Genomic DNA, 19,877 nt, shown 5'->3' on the forward strand with positions numbered 1-19,877 from the left:
TTATTTTATTATATATAATAAAATAAAATGTTTTATTATATATGCTATAATATAAAGTAAAATAGTATATATTACAATATATGCTATTGATATATAGTGATGCATTGTAATATATATATATTACTATCATAAGACAAAAGAGGAAGATGAAATCGAGCTATACAGGAGAAACACTTTCACATTCAGTGAAATATGTGTGTGTGTGTGTGTATTACATCTATATATGTCACAAACTCAATAATCTTACGTTAAAATTATCACTTTCTATAATTGTTTGCCTATTAAAATTATACATGTTTGCTTATATTATCCTTTGTTAATTTGTTATATTATCCTATATACTCACTATTTCTGGTCCTCCTCATTTGTTCATGTTGATTTTAGTTATCTGTCTTAGTCTATTTTGCATTGCTATAAAGAAATATATGAGGCTGGGTGATTTTCAAAGAAAAGAGATATATTTGCCTCACAGTTCTGCAGGCTATACAAGAAGCATAGCACCAGCATCTGCTTCTTGTGAGGGCTTCGGAAAAGCTTTCATGCAAAGTGGCTTGTCACATAGTGAGAGAGGGAGCAACAAAGGGGGGAGAAAGGTGTTAGATTCTTTGTAACAATCAGTTCTTGAGTTCTTACATGAACTAATAAAACAAGAACTTATTCATTATTAGAAGAAAGGCACAAAGCCATTCATGTGGAATTCACCCCCATGACTCAAACTCCTCCTATTAGGCCCCACCTCCAAAACTGGGGATCAAATCTCAATATGAGATTTAGAGCGGACAAACATACAAACTATATGTCACCATCTGATGTCATTTTTTTACAGCTTTGCTCCTACCTGTCCCCTTGTGCAGCTAGTATCAAATACATTACATGTAATTATAGATCCAATTGCACAATTACATACATACACACACATAAATGCACAAAGTATATGTGAACATATTTACATGCATATATCGTTTTCTACAATTGCTTTTAAATAAGACAGAAGAAAAAATAAGTATTTATGCTATCTTTTATAATTAGAAAATTACCTTTATCAACGCTCATTATTTTGGGGGAGTTTATTCAAATTACTGTTTGGGATGAATGACTTTCAACCTGAAGAACTTCCTTTAATAATTTTTGTAAGATAAGTCTATTAGTAACAGTATCTCTCAGTATTTGTTTATCTGGGAGTTCATTTTGTCTTTGGTTTTAACTTCTATTTTCTTGGATATGATATTCTTGGTTGACAATTTTTGTTTTTGTTTATTTTTACTGCTTTGAATATGCCATCTTAGATACCTTTTTCAGGCTTAGAAAATTGTTTTCTATTCTGTTTGCTGAAAGGTGCCTCAAAATTCGTTTTTATTTTCTAATATATTTGTTATATATGGGTTCCTCATTCCTTTCTGTAAAACTTTTTTTTTATCTGGTATAATTCTCACTCAGAAGAAACTTATAGCATTTCTAATTGTTCAGGTTGTTAGACTCAAAGTTCTTTACATTTTTTCTATCAGAAAATGTCTTTAATTTCATCTTTATGTGATATTTCCAAATTGCTTTTCATTTTACTTGGAACACTTTAAAAATATTGTTCTTTTGCCTTTTATCTCCATTGTTTCTAATGAGAAGTCAGTAATTGCCTTAATCATAATTCCCTGTACTTGATATGTCCCTTTTCTGTGACTGCTTCAAGATTTCTTTTGTATTTGCTTTTCAGCTTGATAAAATGCATTTATCCTAACGGAGCTTCACTAGCTTGACTTCTGGTATCTTTGAGTTGATATTTTCTTCAACTGGAAAATTCTTAGCCATTCATTACCCCTTCAGACATTTCCTCTGCTCTACTCTCTCTCTCTTCTTGGTCTCTCTTGACTTGTATGTTAGATTGTTTGATGGTATTCTACAGATAATGGACACTCTGTGTGTGTGTGTGTGTGTGTGTGTGTGTATTTGCTTCTGTTTAGATAATGGCTAATTACCTCTCACTTTTATAATTTATTCTGCTAGATTCAGTCTGTGAATAATCCCATTAAAATACTTTTGACCTACTGCTTTATTGTGTACAGGAATTTTTATTTCTAGCATTTGGCTGCTTTTAATATTGTTCACATAGTACTCCATGGGAATTTCATATTTGTTTATACAAGTTGTGCATATTTTTCACTTCACATTTTCACTTATAGTTTTGCTAAAACCCATCAGATGATTTAAACATCTGGGCCATACTTAAGTCTAGCTCCGTTAACCTTTTTTTTCTTTATTGATAATGGGTCACATTTTTTGTTTATTCATGTGTCTGATAACATTTTGCTCAATTCCAAACATTGTGTATAGAGGAACAGTGATTACTAGAGTAAATATTAATTGATGTCTGGGAAAGTGCATGTCATTATTTTAGGGACTGAGTCAATCAAATTTGTAGTTGAGATGATGTGAGCATTGTTGTTAGATTTTAATATAGCCTTCAAGTGATTTGAGTATAAGATCAGACCTTCCTACATATCTGAGTATCTGGAGGTTTTCTTGTCCTGCTATCAGAATTCAGTAGGCTCTCCTACCTTGGACCCAACAAAGGGTTCTTTCAGCTCTCCTGCTTCTGCCCAGATAGCTGCTGTCTGATAATCAGTCTAAAGCCCAGAGTGCTTGGGCTTCAACAGGTCCAAAGCACCTGTCCCTCACAGAGGAAGCACATCTCTCTCAGCACTCCTGCCCTTATCTCATGTCTGTGGTATCTGTGCCCCAGAGGGAAGTTCTCTTTTTTTTCTTTTTTACACTTGTGCTCTGTCCCAAAACTTTCTTGAGTATACATGATGAAGGCCTATGAAAAAGGATTGCCAAATTATTATAGATTCTCCTTGTTCTTTGATCTGATCATCCAGTAATTTTAAACAGCCATATCAGCCTATACTTTGTCTTTAAATATCTGTTAGAAGTTAACCTGTTTTTTTCTTGTTAATGTCTATAACTACATCCTTCTTTCATCACTGTTCTACGAATAATGCATTTTAGTCCATTGTGTCTTCACAAACTCAGCTCTCTAATGGGCTTTGAAAGACGATGTTTTATACATTATCTATGTGTTCTTTGTGTGAGTGTACTAGTGAAGTCCTCTTGTGACTGCATCCTAAGTGGAAGTGAAAAATATTTTCTACAATGAATACAGAAATAAAAATTATGTGATTTTTATTTATGGTGTGACCACTAAGAAACAAAAGTACAATATTAAACTCAGTTTTTATGAAGGTAAATATTTAAGAGATTAAATATTTTTCAAAGATATCAACTTTCAGTATTCCAAAGATTAAATTTAGAATAATGAGATGAAGAAATAGACTATGTATTTTAAAGGCAACCTACTGTAAATTTTACTTCTCCTGGACTGTTTTTAGTGGATGGACAGCACACAGTTTGATGCCATTCCTGGAGTTCTACAAGATGCTTGGGTCATTGTTAGAAAATTATGTTTGATTCTGTGCTGCTACTGTCAGAGGGCAAATTATAGATCATTATTAATGATGGGGTATGTGTGTGTAAGAGGATGTTGGACTGAACATAAAGAGGCATGGTAACCATGCTATGAGAAATAGTTAAGATAATTTCTGGAATAAATTATCCAAAAAAGAAGAAGAAAATATGTTTATATTTAAATTTCTGTCATATGTAAGACTGACTTCATTATCAAAAGTTTTCTGCAATTAACATCTTTGCACATAAATGTTCCTTTGTACTTTAGATTATTTCCCTAAGATAGATATTTGTAAATTAAATTATTGAGTGTAAACCGCCAAAACTATGAGCTATGTTATATAATTGCTCTGCAGTAAGGTAGAGCCAGTCTTTATTCCCATCAGGAGTATATGAGTATCTCTTCTGCTTATCTTTACCTAGCATTAGTATTCTCTTTTTAAAAACAAAAACATTGTAGGTTTATTGTAGGAGAGTTTTTTTTTTTTTTTTTTTGCCTTTCTGTTTCTTCAGTTTTTGTAGTTCTCATTTCAAACATGAATTTCTCTGGATTTTATGAGGCTACATTCATATTTCCCTTAGAGAAGGATCAAGAATCCACACCTTCTGAGATGCCAAAGCACAGCTTGCTTTTCTTTGCTTCACAGAAATTGGCCAAACCTATGGTTCCTTCCAGAGTCCTGCCAGGTGATCTATGGGTTGGGTCTAGGACCTGTAACATGAAACTGAGTAGGTGCATTAGAACCAGTGAGAAGCCTTTAAATGCTCATTTCTAGTCTCAAACAGAGACCTGAATTTTTATTTAGAAGCTCTGAGTGAGTAGGTTTGTTCGGGGTACTTTCAAATATTTGGGTTTTAGATTGAAATGGGGGATTCCAAAGATACTGCCTGTGTTTAGATCTTCAAGAAATACCAGGACTCACTAAGGTAATTTCTAAAAATCTACCATGGAGGGGCTTACATTGGCTGGAGTTATTCTTGACACAATCTGTTTTTTAGTCCTGAAGTCATTCTGGCTGTTTCTAAAGTTGCTCAAACACCTATCAGTGTGGTCTAAACTTAAGGCACCACAGCATGGTTTCCAGGCAACTAAAACACAATGAATTATTGGCCTTAGGATACCCATGGGCTTGATTCCCTTTTCCTCAAAGAATGGTGAGAAACTTTTAATTCCAAGTCTTAGGGCTTCAAGGCATTTGTAAATAGATCTATGAGTTACTGCTTATAGCTGGGTGCTAAACTGTGTACTTTTGCCTAAGTACTAAAATGAGAACTAAGGTCTCCTGCTTTATATCTCTTTGTTTATAATTTACACTAAAGGCTGGGCACAGTGGCTGGTACTTCTAGTCCCAGCATTTTGGGAGGACGAGGCAGGCAGATGGCAAGGTCAGGAGATCGAGACCATCCTGACCAACATAGGGAAACCCTGTCTCTACTAAAAGAACAAAAAAGAAAATTAGCTGGGATGGACACAGTGGCTTAAGCCTGTAATCCCAGCACTTTGGGAGGCTGAGGTGGGTGGATCACGAGGTCACGAGTTCAAAACCAGCCTGGCCAACATGGTGAAACCCCCTCTCTAGTAAAAATTCAAAAATTAGCTGGGCGTGGTGGTGGGTGCCTGTAGTCCCAACTACTTGGGAGACTGAGGTAGGAGAACGGCTTGAACCTGAGAGGTGGAGGTTGCAGTAAGCCGAGATCCAGCCACTGCACTCCAGCCTGGGTGACACAGTGAGACTCTGTCTCAAAAAAGAAAAGTAGCTGGGCATGGTGGTGTGAGCCTGTAGTCCCAGCTACTCGGGAGACTGAGGCAGGAGAATTGCTTGAACCCAGGAGGCAGAGGTGGCAGTGAGCCAAGATCATGCCACTGCACTCTAGCCTAGTGATACAGCGAGACTACGTCTCCAAAAAATTTTTTCTGACACTAAAAATAAATATTTAAAGAACTATTTAATACACAACATATAGATTTTTTTTTAAGAGAGAGATGCCTCTAACTGGCATTATACAGTTGAGATCTGATTTTTCACTGCAGAGATTATCTGTATGGCCTGACTCAGAACTGACCCAGTTAAAAATCAAGTCTAAAACAAAGTCTGCTCCTGATCCCCAGTATTTGCCTCCATTATGCAAAGTACTTTACTCTCTTTCTGACTCCAAGAATAACAAACAGGTTAGAAGGAACTTGGCTAAAGAAAGAGGACACAGAGTCTCTCTGTTCCTGTTTCTCTTCTTCATTTGGCTTGAGGTATAAATCTGCTTCCAGAGCAAAGCTGACTTCCGTAGGGAGCAGGCTTCTGCGTAGGTGACGTTGGAAGAAAGAAAGTAGAAGTAGGATGAGGAGAAGGAGAAAGAAGAGAAGAAGAAGAGGGAGAGGAAGAGGGAGAAGGAAGAAGAAAAAAATAAGAAAGAAGAGAGAAGAAAGGATCCAGTAGTTTCTAGGTACAAGTTCATTTATGAAGACATTTAGTGCTCACAATAAAACATAAAATATGTTTTAAAGGGAAACCCATGAAGCATACACAGCAGCAATGGAAGAGAGAAATGAGAATCAACTCACAATTGAAGAGAAAGGAAGAGGCCTTAAGAAGATGAAGAAGTACTTTCTGCTTTAGACAGAACAGGACAATTTATGGGCTGAATATATGAGAATATAGAGTCATAGAGTGATGGATATTATGTGGTGGGGCAAGGTAAAAGAGTATCTCCCTCTCTTACCTGCCTGATTCAAGGATGAAGAAGACACTAAAGTGATTGCCGTACACAAGGCTGTGCTTCTTTCATTGAGACATTGCCTATTCTAAACAGACACAAACTTTAGAATTTGTATCTCATATATATATATAATTTTAAGCAAAAATGCAATAAATACTTCTATTTGTAAAACATCATGCTGGGCATACTAGGTCCTGAGGGGTTTCAAAACATGAATAAAAAGTAGAAGAAATGTACAAATGGCTACAAATGATAGCCAGGAACAATCAAGGGGGTGATAGAAGAAATATATTGAATGTGGGCCTGGTGTGGACCTAGCCAGACTTGGAGTTCCATTTGTAGTGATGATATGGGCTACTTAGCTCAAGGCAAGAGCCGGGAAAAATGTCACAGAGAATGTGTTTTAAATGATGTGCTTCTGATGTGGTTGGGGTTAGAAGTGCCACTCAGATGTGCAGAAGTAAAAGCAGCTTAGAGAGAATAGATACTTTTAATTCTTGGTACAACTTTAAAAAGTGATAGATGTTAATCATTTTTTTGCTAAGTTATTCCTAGTACTTACACTGTTTTATTGAGGGGAGTATTACAACTATCTACCAAAATGTGTTTGTTTTAGATACTTATATTCTCACAGGTACTGATGTTAATATAAATTATCAAGAATGATAATAATTGGGTTTATCTAAAAACAAGAGTTGTCAAGCTATCAGCAATCCTGGTGGGATTATTATTCTTATTTATATCAAATTCCTTTCTTAATCATTCAGATTGTCCATTCTGGAAGTCCTTCCTCTTGACATGAACTTCCTTTTCCCTCTTTGAGAGTGTTGTTTGCATCTCTGGACCAAGGGCTTCTTCCTAGGTTCTACCTAGGTCATGACTCTGAGTCTGGTTGCTTTATCTTCCTTTCTTCATCTCAGTCATTAAAATCAAAGCCTTGATCCCTCAGCTGGAATCCAGATCTAGCATAAAATTATTCCTGTTGACTTTTCCTGCCTTACCTACCGTCATTCCTTCACATATTTTTGGTGGTCATCTAGGATCTTCTACTCTTGGAAAATGTCTTCCACTTGTTTGGGGTATTTTTATAGTGGATCCTTACATTTTTCACGTGTTCCAAATCAGTCAGTCAGCTGCAGCTTCTCCACACATCCAGCTGGTTCTTCTTTCTCTGTCCCAGCACATATCTGCTCTTGCCTGTTGACCTCCCAGCCTCCTGGAAAAGCCCCACTGTAGCCTTGACCATCACGAAAGCACAATATTGTCACCCTTTGGAATGCTTCCAACATTTCTATTCTTCCAGTCCTTAAATGGTGCTGGAGTTTTGCAGGCTAGGAAGCAGGGGAACAGGTCAGACTGTCTCCTCAAGCCTCCTAAAACACTTTCGTACTGCACACGCCCCAGCCTCTGCCAAACAATAATTTTAAACTCACAAACAGCTTTATCAGCTTCTGCCTTTAAGATTCTGTATTAGTTTCCTAGGGTTGCCAACAAGTCAACATAATCTTGGCTTAAAACAAACATAGTTTGGAGACCAAAATCACAGTGGTGACAGGGCTGCATCCTCTCAAAAGGCTCCATTCTCTGCTCCTCCAGCTTCTGGTGGCTCCACATGTTCCTTGCCTTGTGGCTACATCACTTTCATATCTGCTTCAGTGGTCTCACAGCCTTCTGGTCTTCTAGATGTGACTCTTCTCTGTTTCTTTCTTTTATAAGGACATTTGTCACTGGATTTAGAGCCCAGGTATATAATTCAGGATAATCCTACCTGAAGATTCTTAACACTTACAACCTTAAACTTAACTTAAAGGGTCTGGCAAGCCTTTTCTTTCTTTTTTTTTAATACAAGATGACATTTACAGGTTCTGGTGATTTGAACATGGACATATTTTTGGGTGGAGAAAGGCACCATTTAACCTAAGACAGCCTGTTTTCTATGAGGGGTCAAAATCATTGAAAAGTGTCCAGCAAAGAAGGGCTACCTTACTCAGCATCATCACACAAGCTCTATTCTCCCTTCACTCCATAAACAGCCCTTCACAAACCAAAACTTCACTTTACTTCTTTAAACTACCTAGGAAAATATTTTTATGCATTTCAATTAAAACAAACAGGTTCTGATTTGGTGTGAGGGAGGAGTGAAAGAGATAAGAGATAAAGAGGTAGAAATCCTTAAAAAATCTTAATAAAATAGAGAGGAAGGTAAAGGGAAACATTATATTAGAAAGTCAAAAATATATGTCAAATCTACAGAAGAAATCCATAACAAAATAAGAAACTAAATGGCAAAAGTAGTGTATAGCAGTGTTAAAATTATGGCAGGGTGAGATGGGACAGTCTGAGCCATGTGAGAATTTGTCCAAAAGTAGAAACTAGATGCTGGGGTGCCTAGCATTTATTGTGTTGATGGATACATCATCTTTAACCATTACATATTCTTGGTCTACATTGCCAAATAAAACTTCCCTAAATGATAAGATATTGAGTCATATACAAGCCTACAAGTACAGGTATTTACATGAGCAGATTGATTATTAAAAATATATGTGGAAATATTTGAGAAAAGCTTAAAATAACACCCAGACCTTCCTTGGTTGTATGTTTTATCATAACTCAATTAAATAAGCAATCTGGGATCATATTCCACCCATAATTTATCATCTCCCATTAGTACCTAGTAACATGAATTCTGAGGGATACCTAAAATCTTAATAAATTATTATAACATTAATTTTCACTGGTCCAAATTATTTGAGTATAAATCAACAAAACCAAGTAAAAATTATATAAACAGTAACCTTTTCTATCCTAGTTATAAATTATTTGCTAGCCATAGACTATAACAGTGGCAATCCATAACATTTTTCTGCTCCAATTGTACCCTTATGTCAGGAAATCTTTTTAGATTCTACCTTCAGGCTATAGCTTCTTGCTATTCAAGGTGCAGTTCATGGACTAGCAGCAAGCCTGACGGCTTGTTAGACATGCAGAATTGTAGTCACCCCACCTTGAACTTGCCTATGTATGTGATTCATATGCATAACACTGTAAGTTTATTATTTACTAAACCTCTTATCTTACTCACTTGAACTTAACATTTTGTCATTCCCAGTTATAGTTTTTATTTCAACTCAGTGTAATATATACCATTCTCCCGGAAATAGTAAAATAAAAATGTGAAGTTATAAAAGTGATGTTAATCAACCTATATTCTCTGTTTAATGTTTATTTAGATCCCCCAATTATTGAAGGAAATATGGAGGCAGCAAGAGCAGTGGACTTAATTCCATGGATGGAGTATGAATTCCGTGTGGTGGCAACCAATACATTGGGTAGAGGAGAGCCCAGTATACCATCTAACAAAATTAAAACAGATGGTGCTGGTATGTATATAAAAGAAACCTGAAATTTTAAAAGATTTGTAAATACAGTGCGACTTCAATATATGGTTGAATGTATTTGAAAAGAATGCTCTGAGGTAAGTAATTCATCAAAAAAGCATGTATGTGTATTTCACGTGTGTATTCTCTATCAAGACATGCCACAAATCAAAAGAGGAAATGTGAAGTTTAAGAATGTTTTACATAATTAATGTAGAGAAAGAGGTAAATAGGAACTACTGAAAACGCCACTGAGACTGTTGAAATGAGGTATTTAGACTATAAACTTTAATGTAAATTCTGAATCTTAACTAGGCAGACTCTTGCTTGATTAAACAGGTTTCATGATTTAGAAGGCTCATAATTTTACGTGTTTCTCGAAGTCATTTATAACTGAGCGGCCAAGTAAGTGTCTATTTTATGGTAAATACCAACTGCAATTAAATAGCCTTTAGTGCAGGAAATACTCTATTCTTTTTTTCCTTCTCCCCTCTATTACTAAGGAAAAATGTTATTCTGATTCTAATGATAGCACTTGTTTTATTATTCCCTGTATCAAAAAGAAAATGTAGCCTCTCTGAGCTCATTTGACGAGGCCTTGCCAAGCTTCAGTGTTTTAGATGGTGTAGAGAAGACTTTAAATGAATGACAGAATTCCATTAAAATTGTACTGTGATCTCTTAATATCACTTCTCTACATTCCTGCTTACCTCAGGTCCTTGGCCTAACTTCTAAATATAATGATTAGTTCTAATGTCTTTATTTTTAAAAGCCAAGTAATGCACAGGAACTGCCACAAGTAAACTATCTCTTAGTTTCATGCAATTTAATGTAATTCATTAGATAAAAATAATTCTGAAATTAAAGGGCAAAAGCACTAAAATACCTTGTCTGTAGTCAGTATTTTACATGTATTTCATTTAATCCTCATAATAACATTTTGACATGTAGTCCTATGCTCATGTTCACTAATGGGCAATAGACTCAAACACTAAATAATCTAAGTCAATACGATTAATTGCAAGATTCAGAATTCAAAGCCAGATCTGACAGCTGTTCCCACACACTGAGCTTTCTCTCTTAAAGTTGGCTTCTCAAGCAGGACTCCAGAAACATATTTATATGAATCTTTATTAGAGTTCTAATAGAAACTTAGATTTCATCCTTAACTATTATAGTAGATATTACCTAAACATTAAATTTTTTGTTTTAGCATATCCACCTTCAAAATGAACACTAGTGTTTGCTTTTCTCTACCTAATAGAAATTTCATCATGATGTGTAGGTAATCTAAGGTGAAGCTTTATAGGAGACAGATACCACATAGCCAGGATTTCTCTGTTTGGTTTTTATTATTATTCCCTAGAGCTGCCTATGTTTGTAATAGAGGCTTCTGTATTATAGACTGAACACTGTTGCTCTTTCTTTAAAACGAAAAATAAAAAACTGGGGCATATTCTGAATATAACTTATACTTAAAATCATATCTGGAAATGACGTGCTCACTACAAGTGGTTTGCATGTGACTTTGAAGAATATTTACCTTGATGTCTTCTTATCCTTAAATGTTAGGAAAAAATGGTTTTCAAGTAATATTAAACCTAAAATGTTGTCACAGTTGTTACTTGAAACCAACTTATTTTTGTCATCACCTTCACCTCTTACATTTTCTCAAATGCTATTTTGATAAGGACTGAGTTCACTGTCTGGTGTGCTTACAAAATAACTTTCTTTACAAGCTAACAGAGCCAAGGCTAAAAGCAAACACACCTATTGACTGAATAAGATACAACCTTGTAGCGATATGAGTTAACAACTCTCTAAGAGATGCCAGCATATGTTATGTGGGACAAAGGTTGGTCCCCAGCCTCATTATGCTGACTGAAAGACAAGACATTATCCAATGCCACACATGCCCTAATCTGTTCAATTACTTGATGTTAAGATCTCAGTGCACAGTTGGGTACATTCTTTGGATTCAGACAAGTGCATCATAAAATGGATGCTCCCAAATGAAAAATTAGAAGATGTATTTGTAATTCATTTTAACCCATTTAATTTTGACTGTAGAAAAGAGATAACGAAAGCATCCTTTGAAATGATGTGTCATTGTAAGACATGCCCCCTTAGCTAATAGCTCTGCAGGTGCAGTTGGTGAGTCCATATCCTAAAAATGTACATTCAGGTTTAACATCTTTGTTAGTTAGCCAGACCAAGCCAGTTTAAAAAAGTAAAAAGAAAAAAGAATAAAACCAGAAACAACATGTTCATATTACATATAAAACCTCAATTTCATGCCTTATGAAGTTCGGTCATTCTTTCATTTAGTATTCTTTCTTGTTCTTCTTTCTTCTTCTTTTTTACACATATTTGATAAAGGAGAAGAATAGAACTAAGAAGCTATTTTAAGCTGGTAAGGTACTATGTGATGTTAGTTGCTGTCATTAATAATTAAATAAATCATTTTTAAAAGCAGCAAAGAGGATAGATTTTTAAGCCATCAGAAGACCTGAATTAAAGATGGCAGCTTTTCTGTATGTGAACAGTGTAACCTGGGCAAGTTAGTTAATTTATTCAGGACTCATTTGCCTTTACTATTAAGTGGGGATAATGCCATTTCTCCATGTAACTACTTCAAAGTGCTGATCTGGTTATCCAACTAGATGTAGTATATGAAAATAACTTCTAAGTTCTAGATATATCTATTATTAAGCTAGATCATTCATTCAGCAAATTTTTTGAATTAGGGAGATTTAACACATTGAATTAAAACTAGCAGTACATGTTTATTTTTTGCCACTATAAAAAGTCATATCCAGACTGGGCACGGTGGTGTCTTGGGTGTATACATGTTTAATATAGTTAAATTTTCTTGTTAAATTGAACCCTTTGCCATTATGCAATGCGTTTGTCTTTTTTGATCTTTATTGGTTTAAAGTCTGTTTTATCAGAAACTAGGATTGCAACCCCTGCTCCTCTCTGTTTTCCATTTGCTTGGTGGATTTTTCCTCATCTTTTATATTGAGGCTATGAGTGTCATTGCATGTGAGATGGATCTCTTGAAGACAACATAAAATTGGGTCTTGGTTCTTATTTCAGCTTGCCACTCTGTGTGTTTTAATTGGGGCATTTAGCACATTTACTTTAAGGTTACTGTTGTTATATGTGGATTTTATACTGTTATCATGTTAGCCAGTTATTTTGCAGACTTGTTTATGTGGTTGATTTATAGTGTCCCTGGTCTCTGTAATTCAGTGTGTTTTTGTGGTGGCTGGTAATAGTCTTTCTTTTCCATATATAGTGCTTCCTTCAGGAGCTCTTATAAGGCAGTTCTGGTGGTAATAAATTTCTTCAGTCGTTTCTTATCTGAAAAGGATCTTATTTCTCTATGGCTTATGAAGCTTAGTTTGGCTGGATATGGAATTCTGGGTTGGAATTTCTTTTCTGTAAGAATGTTGAATGTTGGCTCCAAATCTCTTCTGGCTTATAGGGCTTCTGGTGAAAGGTCCATTGTTAGTCTAATTGGCCTCCTTTGTAGTTGACATGACCTTTCTCTCTAGCTGCCTTTAGCATTTTTCTTTCATTTCAACCTTAAAAAAATCTGATGATTATCGGTCTTTGGGATGATCTTCTTGTGAAGTATATTACTGTGGTTCTCTGCATTTCCTGAGTTTGAATGTTGCCATGTCTAGTCAGGTTGGGGAAGTTCTCCTGGTTGATATCCTGAAATGTATTTTCCAAGTTGGTTCCATTCTCCGCATCTCTTTCAGGAGCACCAATGAGTTGCAGATTCAGCTCTTTATATAATCCCATATTTCTTGGCTTTTTTTTCCATTTTTTAAATTATATCAGTTCCTTCATTTTTTTATAATTAATTATTTTTAGCTTCCTTACTTTGGGTTACATGGTACTCCATTAGATCAATAATCTTCATTTCTGTGCATATTTTGAATTCTATTTCTGTCAATCCAGCTACTCTGAGCCCAGTTCAGAGCCTTTGCTGGAGAGGTGATTCCATCATTTGGAGGAAAGAAGGCACTCTGGAGTTTTCAATTTTAAACATTTGCAGAGGATTCCTTCTAATCTTTGGGGGCTTATCTGCCTTCAATCTTTGAAACTAATGACCTTTGCTTTTTTTTCTCTTTTATCCTATTTGATGACTTTGAGAGTTTGATTGTGGTATAAGGTAGATTCAGCCAACTGACTTCATTTCTACAATATTTTATGGGGCCAGCATTCAGCTCCCAATTCCAGGACTGCATGCTATAACTCTGGGGACTTGTACTGGGCCCCCACTTTGTCTTCTGTCTCCTAAAAGTTTGGCATCCACTTCACTGGACAGGAAGGCTGAGCTGTGGCAGCTGTAACAGAGTGCTGGCAAGTGCTTGGGTGTCTGCCTCCCTGCAGGTGTTCACCGCAGTGGCAGAGGCAACATAGCTGAGAAGGGGGTGAGAGCAGAGGACCCCTGGTGGAACTGTGTGTGGCCACGCTGGAAGTGGTATTGACTAAAGGGCTGGGTGCTGGTGGGCAAGGTCTGGGTGCCTTCTCTGTGTCCCCCAAGCAGGAGTAATCCACCATATACTTCTATAGATAAAAGGAAAAGCATGTAGTTTTGTTTCTGTGCAATTAATGTACATAATTCACCAAGACTTTGCATGGCTAACATCAGAAGTTTTAATGTAGGTATTTTTAAATCACAATTATTAGGAGCTACAATTCAGTAAACAGATATCTTGCTGTAAGCACTCTAAGGAAGGTATGGCTATTCCACAATGGGAGGAGATTTGGGGACTAACATTTCATCTCTTTTAAATGTTTAACAGATTTGGGGATTATATTTCAGACTGAGTCAAAGCATTTGTGTGGGAAAGGTACGTCCTCTATAGAAATATGAACTTCATCCACATGGCTGGATAGCTGGGTGGTGCCCAGACTGCAGGAACAAACAATGAATGCTTTATTCTTCTGTACAAGATCGGTTAGGTGCTAAGTATACAAAAATCCAATAAGATACAGTGCTTACCTGAAGGAGTTTCAAAGAGAGAAAAACTTGGAGAGAATCAAAGAAGAGGCCATTGGACTTGGCAATTCAAAGCAGTTTTGTGTTTTTTTGAAGGAGGAATTTCAGTAATTTAAAGAAGTGGATATGAAGTGGCTATGTCATTTGGGATATGTATCCTGGGTTTTATCATCTTGCGCTAGGAAAATTTAGGACACCAACACATACGAGGAGTTTACAAGTGAAAGTTTAATAGAAGAGAAGAGAAGGAGAAACAGTTTTCTCTCTCTAGAGAGAGAGAGTGGTCCCTGAGAGGAAAAGGCTGTCTGGCAATGAATGCACCCAATTTTATACTCAGGATTGAGGAGGTGGTATCTGATTTTCATAGGGCTCACAGATTGGTTTGATCAGGTATGATGTTCACAAAGTTCAAGGGGAAGGCTGGTCATCCCACCCTAATCTTAGTGTGCAAATGGGCTTTCAAGTTGATCAGTGCCATCTTGTCTGCTTCTTACTGTACATGTGGCTGACAAAGAGAAGGGGAGCTGGAGCAGCCATCTTCAACATGTCTAGTCCTTAGTTCCTGCTGGCATTCACCTATGCAAGCTCCCAGTTTGCTTATCTCTGTCTGCAGCTTGAGTTTATAGGCTGCTCTTTGTTAGAAAATGATTTGAGGCTCCTTTTCAATAAAAAGCAAAGTCTTAGCAAGGACTCTCATACCTTTACTTTCTGCCTAAGTGATTTCTTCCTAAATCTTATATGATTCTCCCTTCTGGATTGGTAACCCTAACTGCTGTTAGGGGTTGTTTGGGTGATAACTCTTTCTGGCCACCTCCTGCTAAAAAAGTGCGCTGTGTGGGGAACAGCAACTAGGACTCCTCCTGGGGTCACCTTAAGGGTTTTTGGAAAATAGGCATGTCCATGTGCAGATTCTGTCTGTAGCACAATTTGGAGTTTGATTGTTTCTAGGTCAGAAGAGATGAATTTTAGTTTGATATGAATATTAATACTGGCAGTATTAGTGGAGGTACTATAGGCCACAATCCTAACAGTAGGGTTTGATACCTGTCAGCCATTTTGATAGACTGAAATACTAGTTTGTTTCCACCAGATGTTGTTGTACTTTACCAGAAGTCTTGATACAAAAAGCAACATTTTTTTTTAGGAAAACATATATTCCGTCCTTGCTTTGCCATAAGGGGATAATTTCTGGTCTAGATTATATTTCATAACTTGCAATATGATTGGGAGAAATATGTTATTGGGTGGCTAGTGTAATTTTAGTGTTAGCTAAATCTTTCCGGCAAATAATTCCTTCATGGCTTCCGCAAACCATCTGCAACATGGCTAAACTTTCTCACTTGTCCTAAACATCTTTCTTTTTAAACAATCAACTCTTTTGTTTTTTTAGGACATGTATTTACCATCCTTTTAATCCTTTCAAGATTTTCACAAACCATCTATGACATGCTTAAACCTTCCGAATTGTCCTAAACATCTCTCTTTTAAACAACTGTTTCCTTTATAATAAGTATTTGTTACAAGATCCTTTCTTAATTTCATTCCTTTATAATCTTCTTTGCACCAAATGGTAGCATGAGCATGAAGAACTCCAAAAGCATCTTGGAATCAGTGTAAAGGTTAGCTACCTTTCCCTTGTTTAACTCAAGTGCTCTTGTAAGAGCTATCAGTTCCACTAGTTGAGTGTTTGTGTCTGGAGTGAGAGACACACTTTAAATAACAGCATTCAGAGTGACTACAACATATCCTGCCTTATGAACTTCTTGCTCTATAAAGGACCTTCCATCTGTGAAAAGGGTCCAATCTGGATTTTCTAGGGGAGTTTTTCTGAAATCTTCCCTGGCTGCATAAGTCCGTACCACAACTTGTTCACAGTCATATTCAGTTTCCCCCGTTCCCTTGGGGAGAAAAGTGGCTGGGCTTAAACAAAAACAAGTTTTTAACCGGACGTTGGAACCCTCTAACTATAGAGCTTGATATTTAAGGAGACTGCTGTTAAGCAAAGGCTTCCCTTAGAGGATAGTAATCCCATCATATTATGTGTGATATACATAGTCAAGCTATTTTCCAGGGTTAATTTGAAGGGACCAGTAGGGCCACTTCAGCAATGGCTTAGAGGTATGCTGGCCATTCTTCAACCACCAAATTAAGTTCCTTACTCAGGTAACCCACTGGCTGTTGAGCTGGTCCTCAGACCTGTGTTAAAAATCCCTGGGCCATTTTCTTCCTTTCTGATATACAGATTGAAGGCCCTTCCTATGGAAAGGCTGTGACTATAACCTCATTAATGAGATGGAGGTCCTGAAGTAGTCTTTATTTCCCCTTGGGTTTTCTTACTTCTAATACTGGGGTGTTGAAGAGGCTGATACAGGGTTTGAAGAGGCCCTGTACCTTCAGGTTATTAATAATGGCTTCTAGACATTTCCTAGCCTCTGGCTTCAGTGAATATTGTTTCTGGTTAGGAAAAGAAGTGGGATTCTTAAGACAGATCTGAACTGGCCGAGCAGTTACAGCTCAATTTATTTTTTCTTGAGTTGCTCACACTTCTGGATTAATATTAACTTCTACCAGGGGATGACAAAGAGTTTTTCCTGAGGGTATAAGGATGCTGGCCTGCATGCGAGTAAAATATGTCTACCTTATAAAGGAGTGGGACTTTCTGACATGATTAAAAAGGCATGTGTAAATATTAGGATACCCATCTGCAACCTAAGGTGTTGTAAAAAATATTGAATTCATGTTTTTCCTGAGGCGCCCCTCGTGGTCATGCTATGGAAAGAGGGGAGGCCTGGATTACAGTGGAGAAGAGAGAAACTGTCTCTAGTGTTCAGAAGGAGATCTACCTTCATTCATTTTCAGAATCACCCAGGGCTCCTGTGCTGTATGTTAGTTTGAGCCACTGGATCCCCGGGAGCCATCATTCCTGCTGGACCTTCTGTGGGACTGGTTTGGAACCTGTGTGACTTTCATCTCTGGGGTCAGTCTGATTTCCAATAGCTCCTACCACAGGATGGACAGGGTTGAGGTGGTTTTTTCTTGCTGCCTGGGCACTCTTTTTTAAAGTGCCCTGACTTGCTGCACCGATAGCAACTAGTAGATGTACCTCAGGGATTCTGGACTTTGTCTGCAGAGCAGCTTTTAGAACCTCTGTTCTTCTTTTTTACTTCCTTTCTTTCTCCTGGACCTCCTCCTGGTCCCTATTATAAAAAACCAAAGTGGTCACCCTGAAGAGGTTCTCCAAGATGCTATATGCTGCTATAGACTGCTTCTGTAGTTTTCTTCTATTATTGGGAGTTGCCTTTTTAATAAACTTGCCTTTCAGGATGAGCTGTCCTCAACTGATTCAGGGGATAAGGAGGTTTGTTTTATGAGATCCTCTCTCAGTCTTTCCATAAAGGGTGCAGTATTCTCCTCTGGCTTTTAGTCTATCATGGAAAGTTTAGAGTAATTAATAGATTTTGCCCTCGTTCTTCATAGGCCCTACAATATATACATTATATAGTGTTTTCTTTTCCATTATCTATGACATCATTGGTGTTCCAATTACAGTTGTTTAGAGGAACTGCTTCCCTTCCTGTCAGAAATGGTGTTTCCATTATTTCTTTGCCTTCCCTATCTCCTTTTTGTCCTTTTTAGTCTCCCATATGAGACATGTTGCTCATCTCCAAAATTTTCTACTTCCTGCAGAGCTGACTTCTTTTCAGCTGCAGTTAGGATTTGGCTTAAGAGCAGCATAACATGTCTCCATGTGTGGTGAAACACCTGAGTTAAATTTTGGAAGCTTCTATATACCTATCAGGCTCATCAGGAAATTGACCTAAGTTTTCCTTTATTTGCCTAAGGTTCTGCAATGAGAAGGGAACTTAAGGTGACCCCAAATAAGAGGATTCTCAGATGTTCCTCTGGAAATTGCTTTTCTAGCCTTAGGGAATCATTCCCTTTGGGGCTCACTGGTATGATTGCTAAAAGGGCTAGGTTGATTTTGTAAAACCTGCAAAGCTCTAGTAAGAAGGCCATGTCCTTGTGCAAAAGAAAATGAGCCACTTTTTCTTCAAAGTCTCAAGGTCAAAGGAGTCTCTGTGCATTCAGGCCTTAGATGATAAAGAGAAAGAGAAAAAGGCATTCCTTTACTCTCCTTTCTTTTGATGTGACTTAAGGTGGAGAGAAGGACATTGAGGGCGTCCCCCCTGCTGTTTTTCCTCCATGGTTCCTGGGGTCCTTCCTGTCACCTTGTTAAATGTGCTGCCCATGGTTACAGGTGTGACTTCCCCAGCTGTGGAACCAGAGAAACTAAGTGATAGGTTTTAGTCATGCTCACCCATGTGACTCTAATCCTCTGCCTGCAATTTTCCTTTGATTTCCTATACTTGTCTGGCCTGTGGGGCTCCCTGAAAAATGCATCTCGGGAGAGATTAAGTAACAGTTGTATTTGGGCAGTTGTTGCACTTGCCACCTTAATGGAGGAAGTGTGGTGGTTTTAGCTCTATATCCTTATATTATGGCCCATGCTAAAGTGTTTACCCATAGATAATTGTTCTGGTTAACTTCCAGACTTCAAATCCCCTTGTTAATTATCATTCTAATTGGAGGTAGAATAAGTGTCCTAAAAGAACATAGAGACCAAATGGCTGTTTTCCTGATGGTAGGACAGTATAGAGACTAAAATTTGGTTCTGCAGAACATTTTAGTCCTAATTATTGAAGGTAGAGTTTTCCCATTCACAGAAACAGTGTATAGCCTGGTTTCTAGTAGAGAGGGATAAAAAGGGGAAATAATTAGGAGCTAGGGATTTTGGTAAAGGACCGATTATGTGCCTCATGGAGAGGATTCCTATTCCACTAGATGGTTCTGTTGACCTTGAGATGCCATGTGCTCTTTAGGCCAAGGGCAGAGTGACCTTGACATATCATGTGCTCTCCATACCAAGGGCAGAGAGTGACCTGGAAATGCCTTGTGCTCTCCAAATCAAGGGCAGAGAGAGATCTGAAAATGCCATTTGCTCTCTAGACCAAGGGCAGGGAGAGATGCTCTCTGTGGGGGTTGGGGGTGCCCTCTCTTCCTAGAAAATCACAATATATTCCTTGAGCTATGTCCCCTGTTACTATGACATTCCCTGATCTTGGCAAACAAGATTTCTTCCTGAACTGTAAAGCATCCTGCATATCGCATACACAGAGAGGATAAGAGTTATGACAGTTGCCAACAGGAAAGGAAGAAACTATGATAGAAAAGTTGGAGATCCTGTGGCCAACACCCCATCAGGGTGGTCAAAGGCTGGGGTCAATCCAGTAGCCTTTGGAAAACATGAG

General features: G+C 37.4%; 1 protein-coding gene across 4 annotated transcripts in view; it reads left to right on the forward strand.

Moving 5' to 3' along the window:
• CNTN1 (contactin 1) overlaps window positions 1–19,877 on the forward strand; it is a 367,550-nt gene that overhangs the window by 290,706 nt on the left and 56,967 nt on the right. For all 4 annotated transcript variants that reach the window (XM_032248343.1, XM_032248346.1, XM_032248345.1 and 1 more), the window contains one exon: window positions 9,402–9,551. In XM_032248343.1, coding sequence (XP_032104234.1) covers window positions 9,402–9,551 — 150 coding nt within the window. The remainder of the gene's footprint in view (window positions 1–9,401; window positions 9,552–19,877) is intronic.

This window comes from Sapajus apella, unplaced genomic scaffold (genome assembly GCF_009761245.1).
Source record: "Sapajus apella isolate SASKATOON/1434 unplaced genomic scaffold, GSC_monkey_1.0 scaffold66, whole genome shotgun sequence".
In the NCBI taxonomy this organism is placed as follows: domain Eukaryota; kingdom Metazoa; phylum Chordata; class Mammalia; order Primates; family Cebidae; genus Sapajus; species Sapajus apella.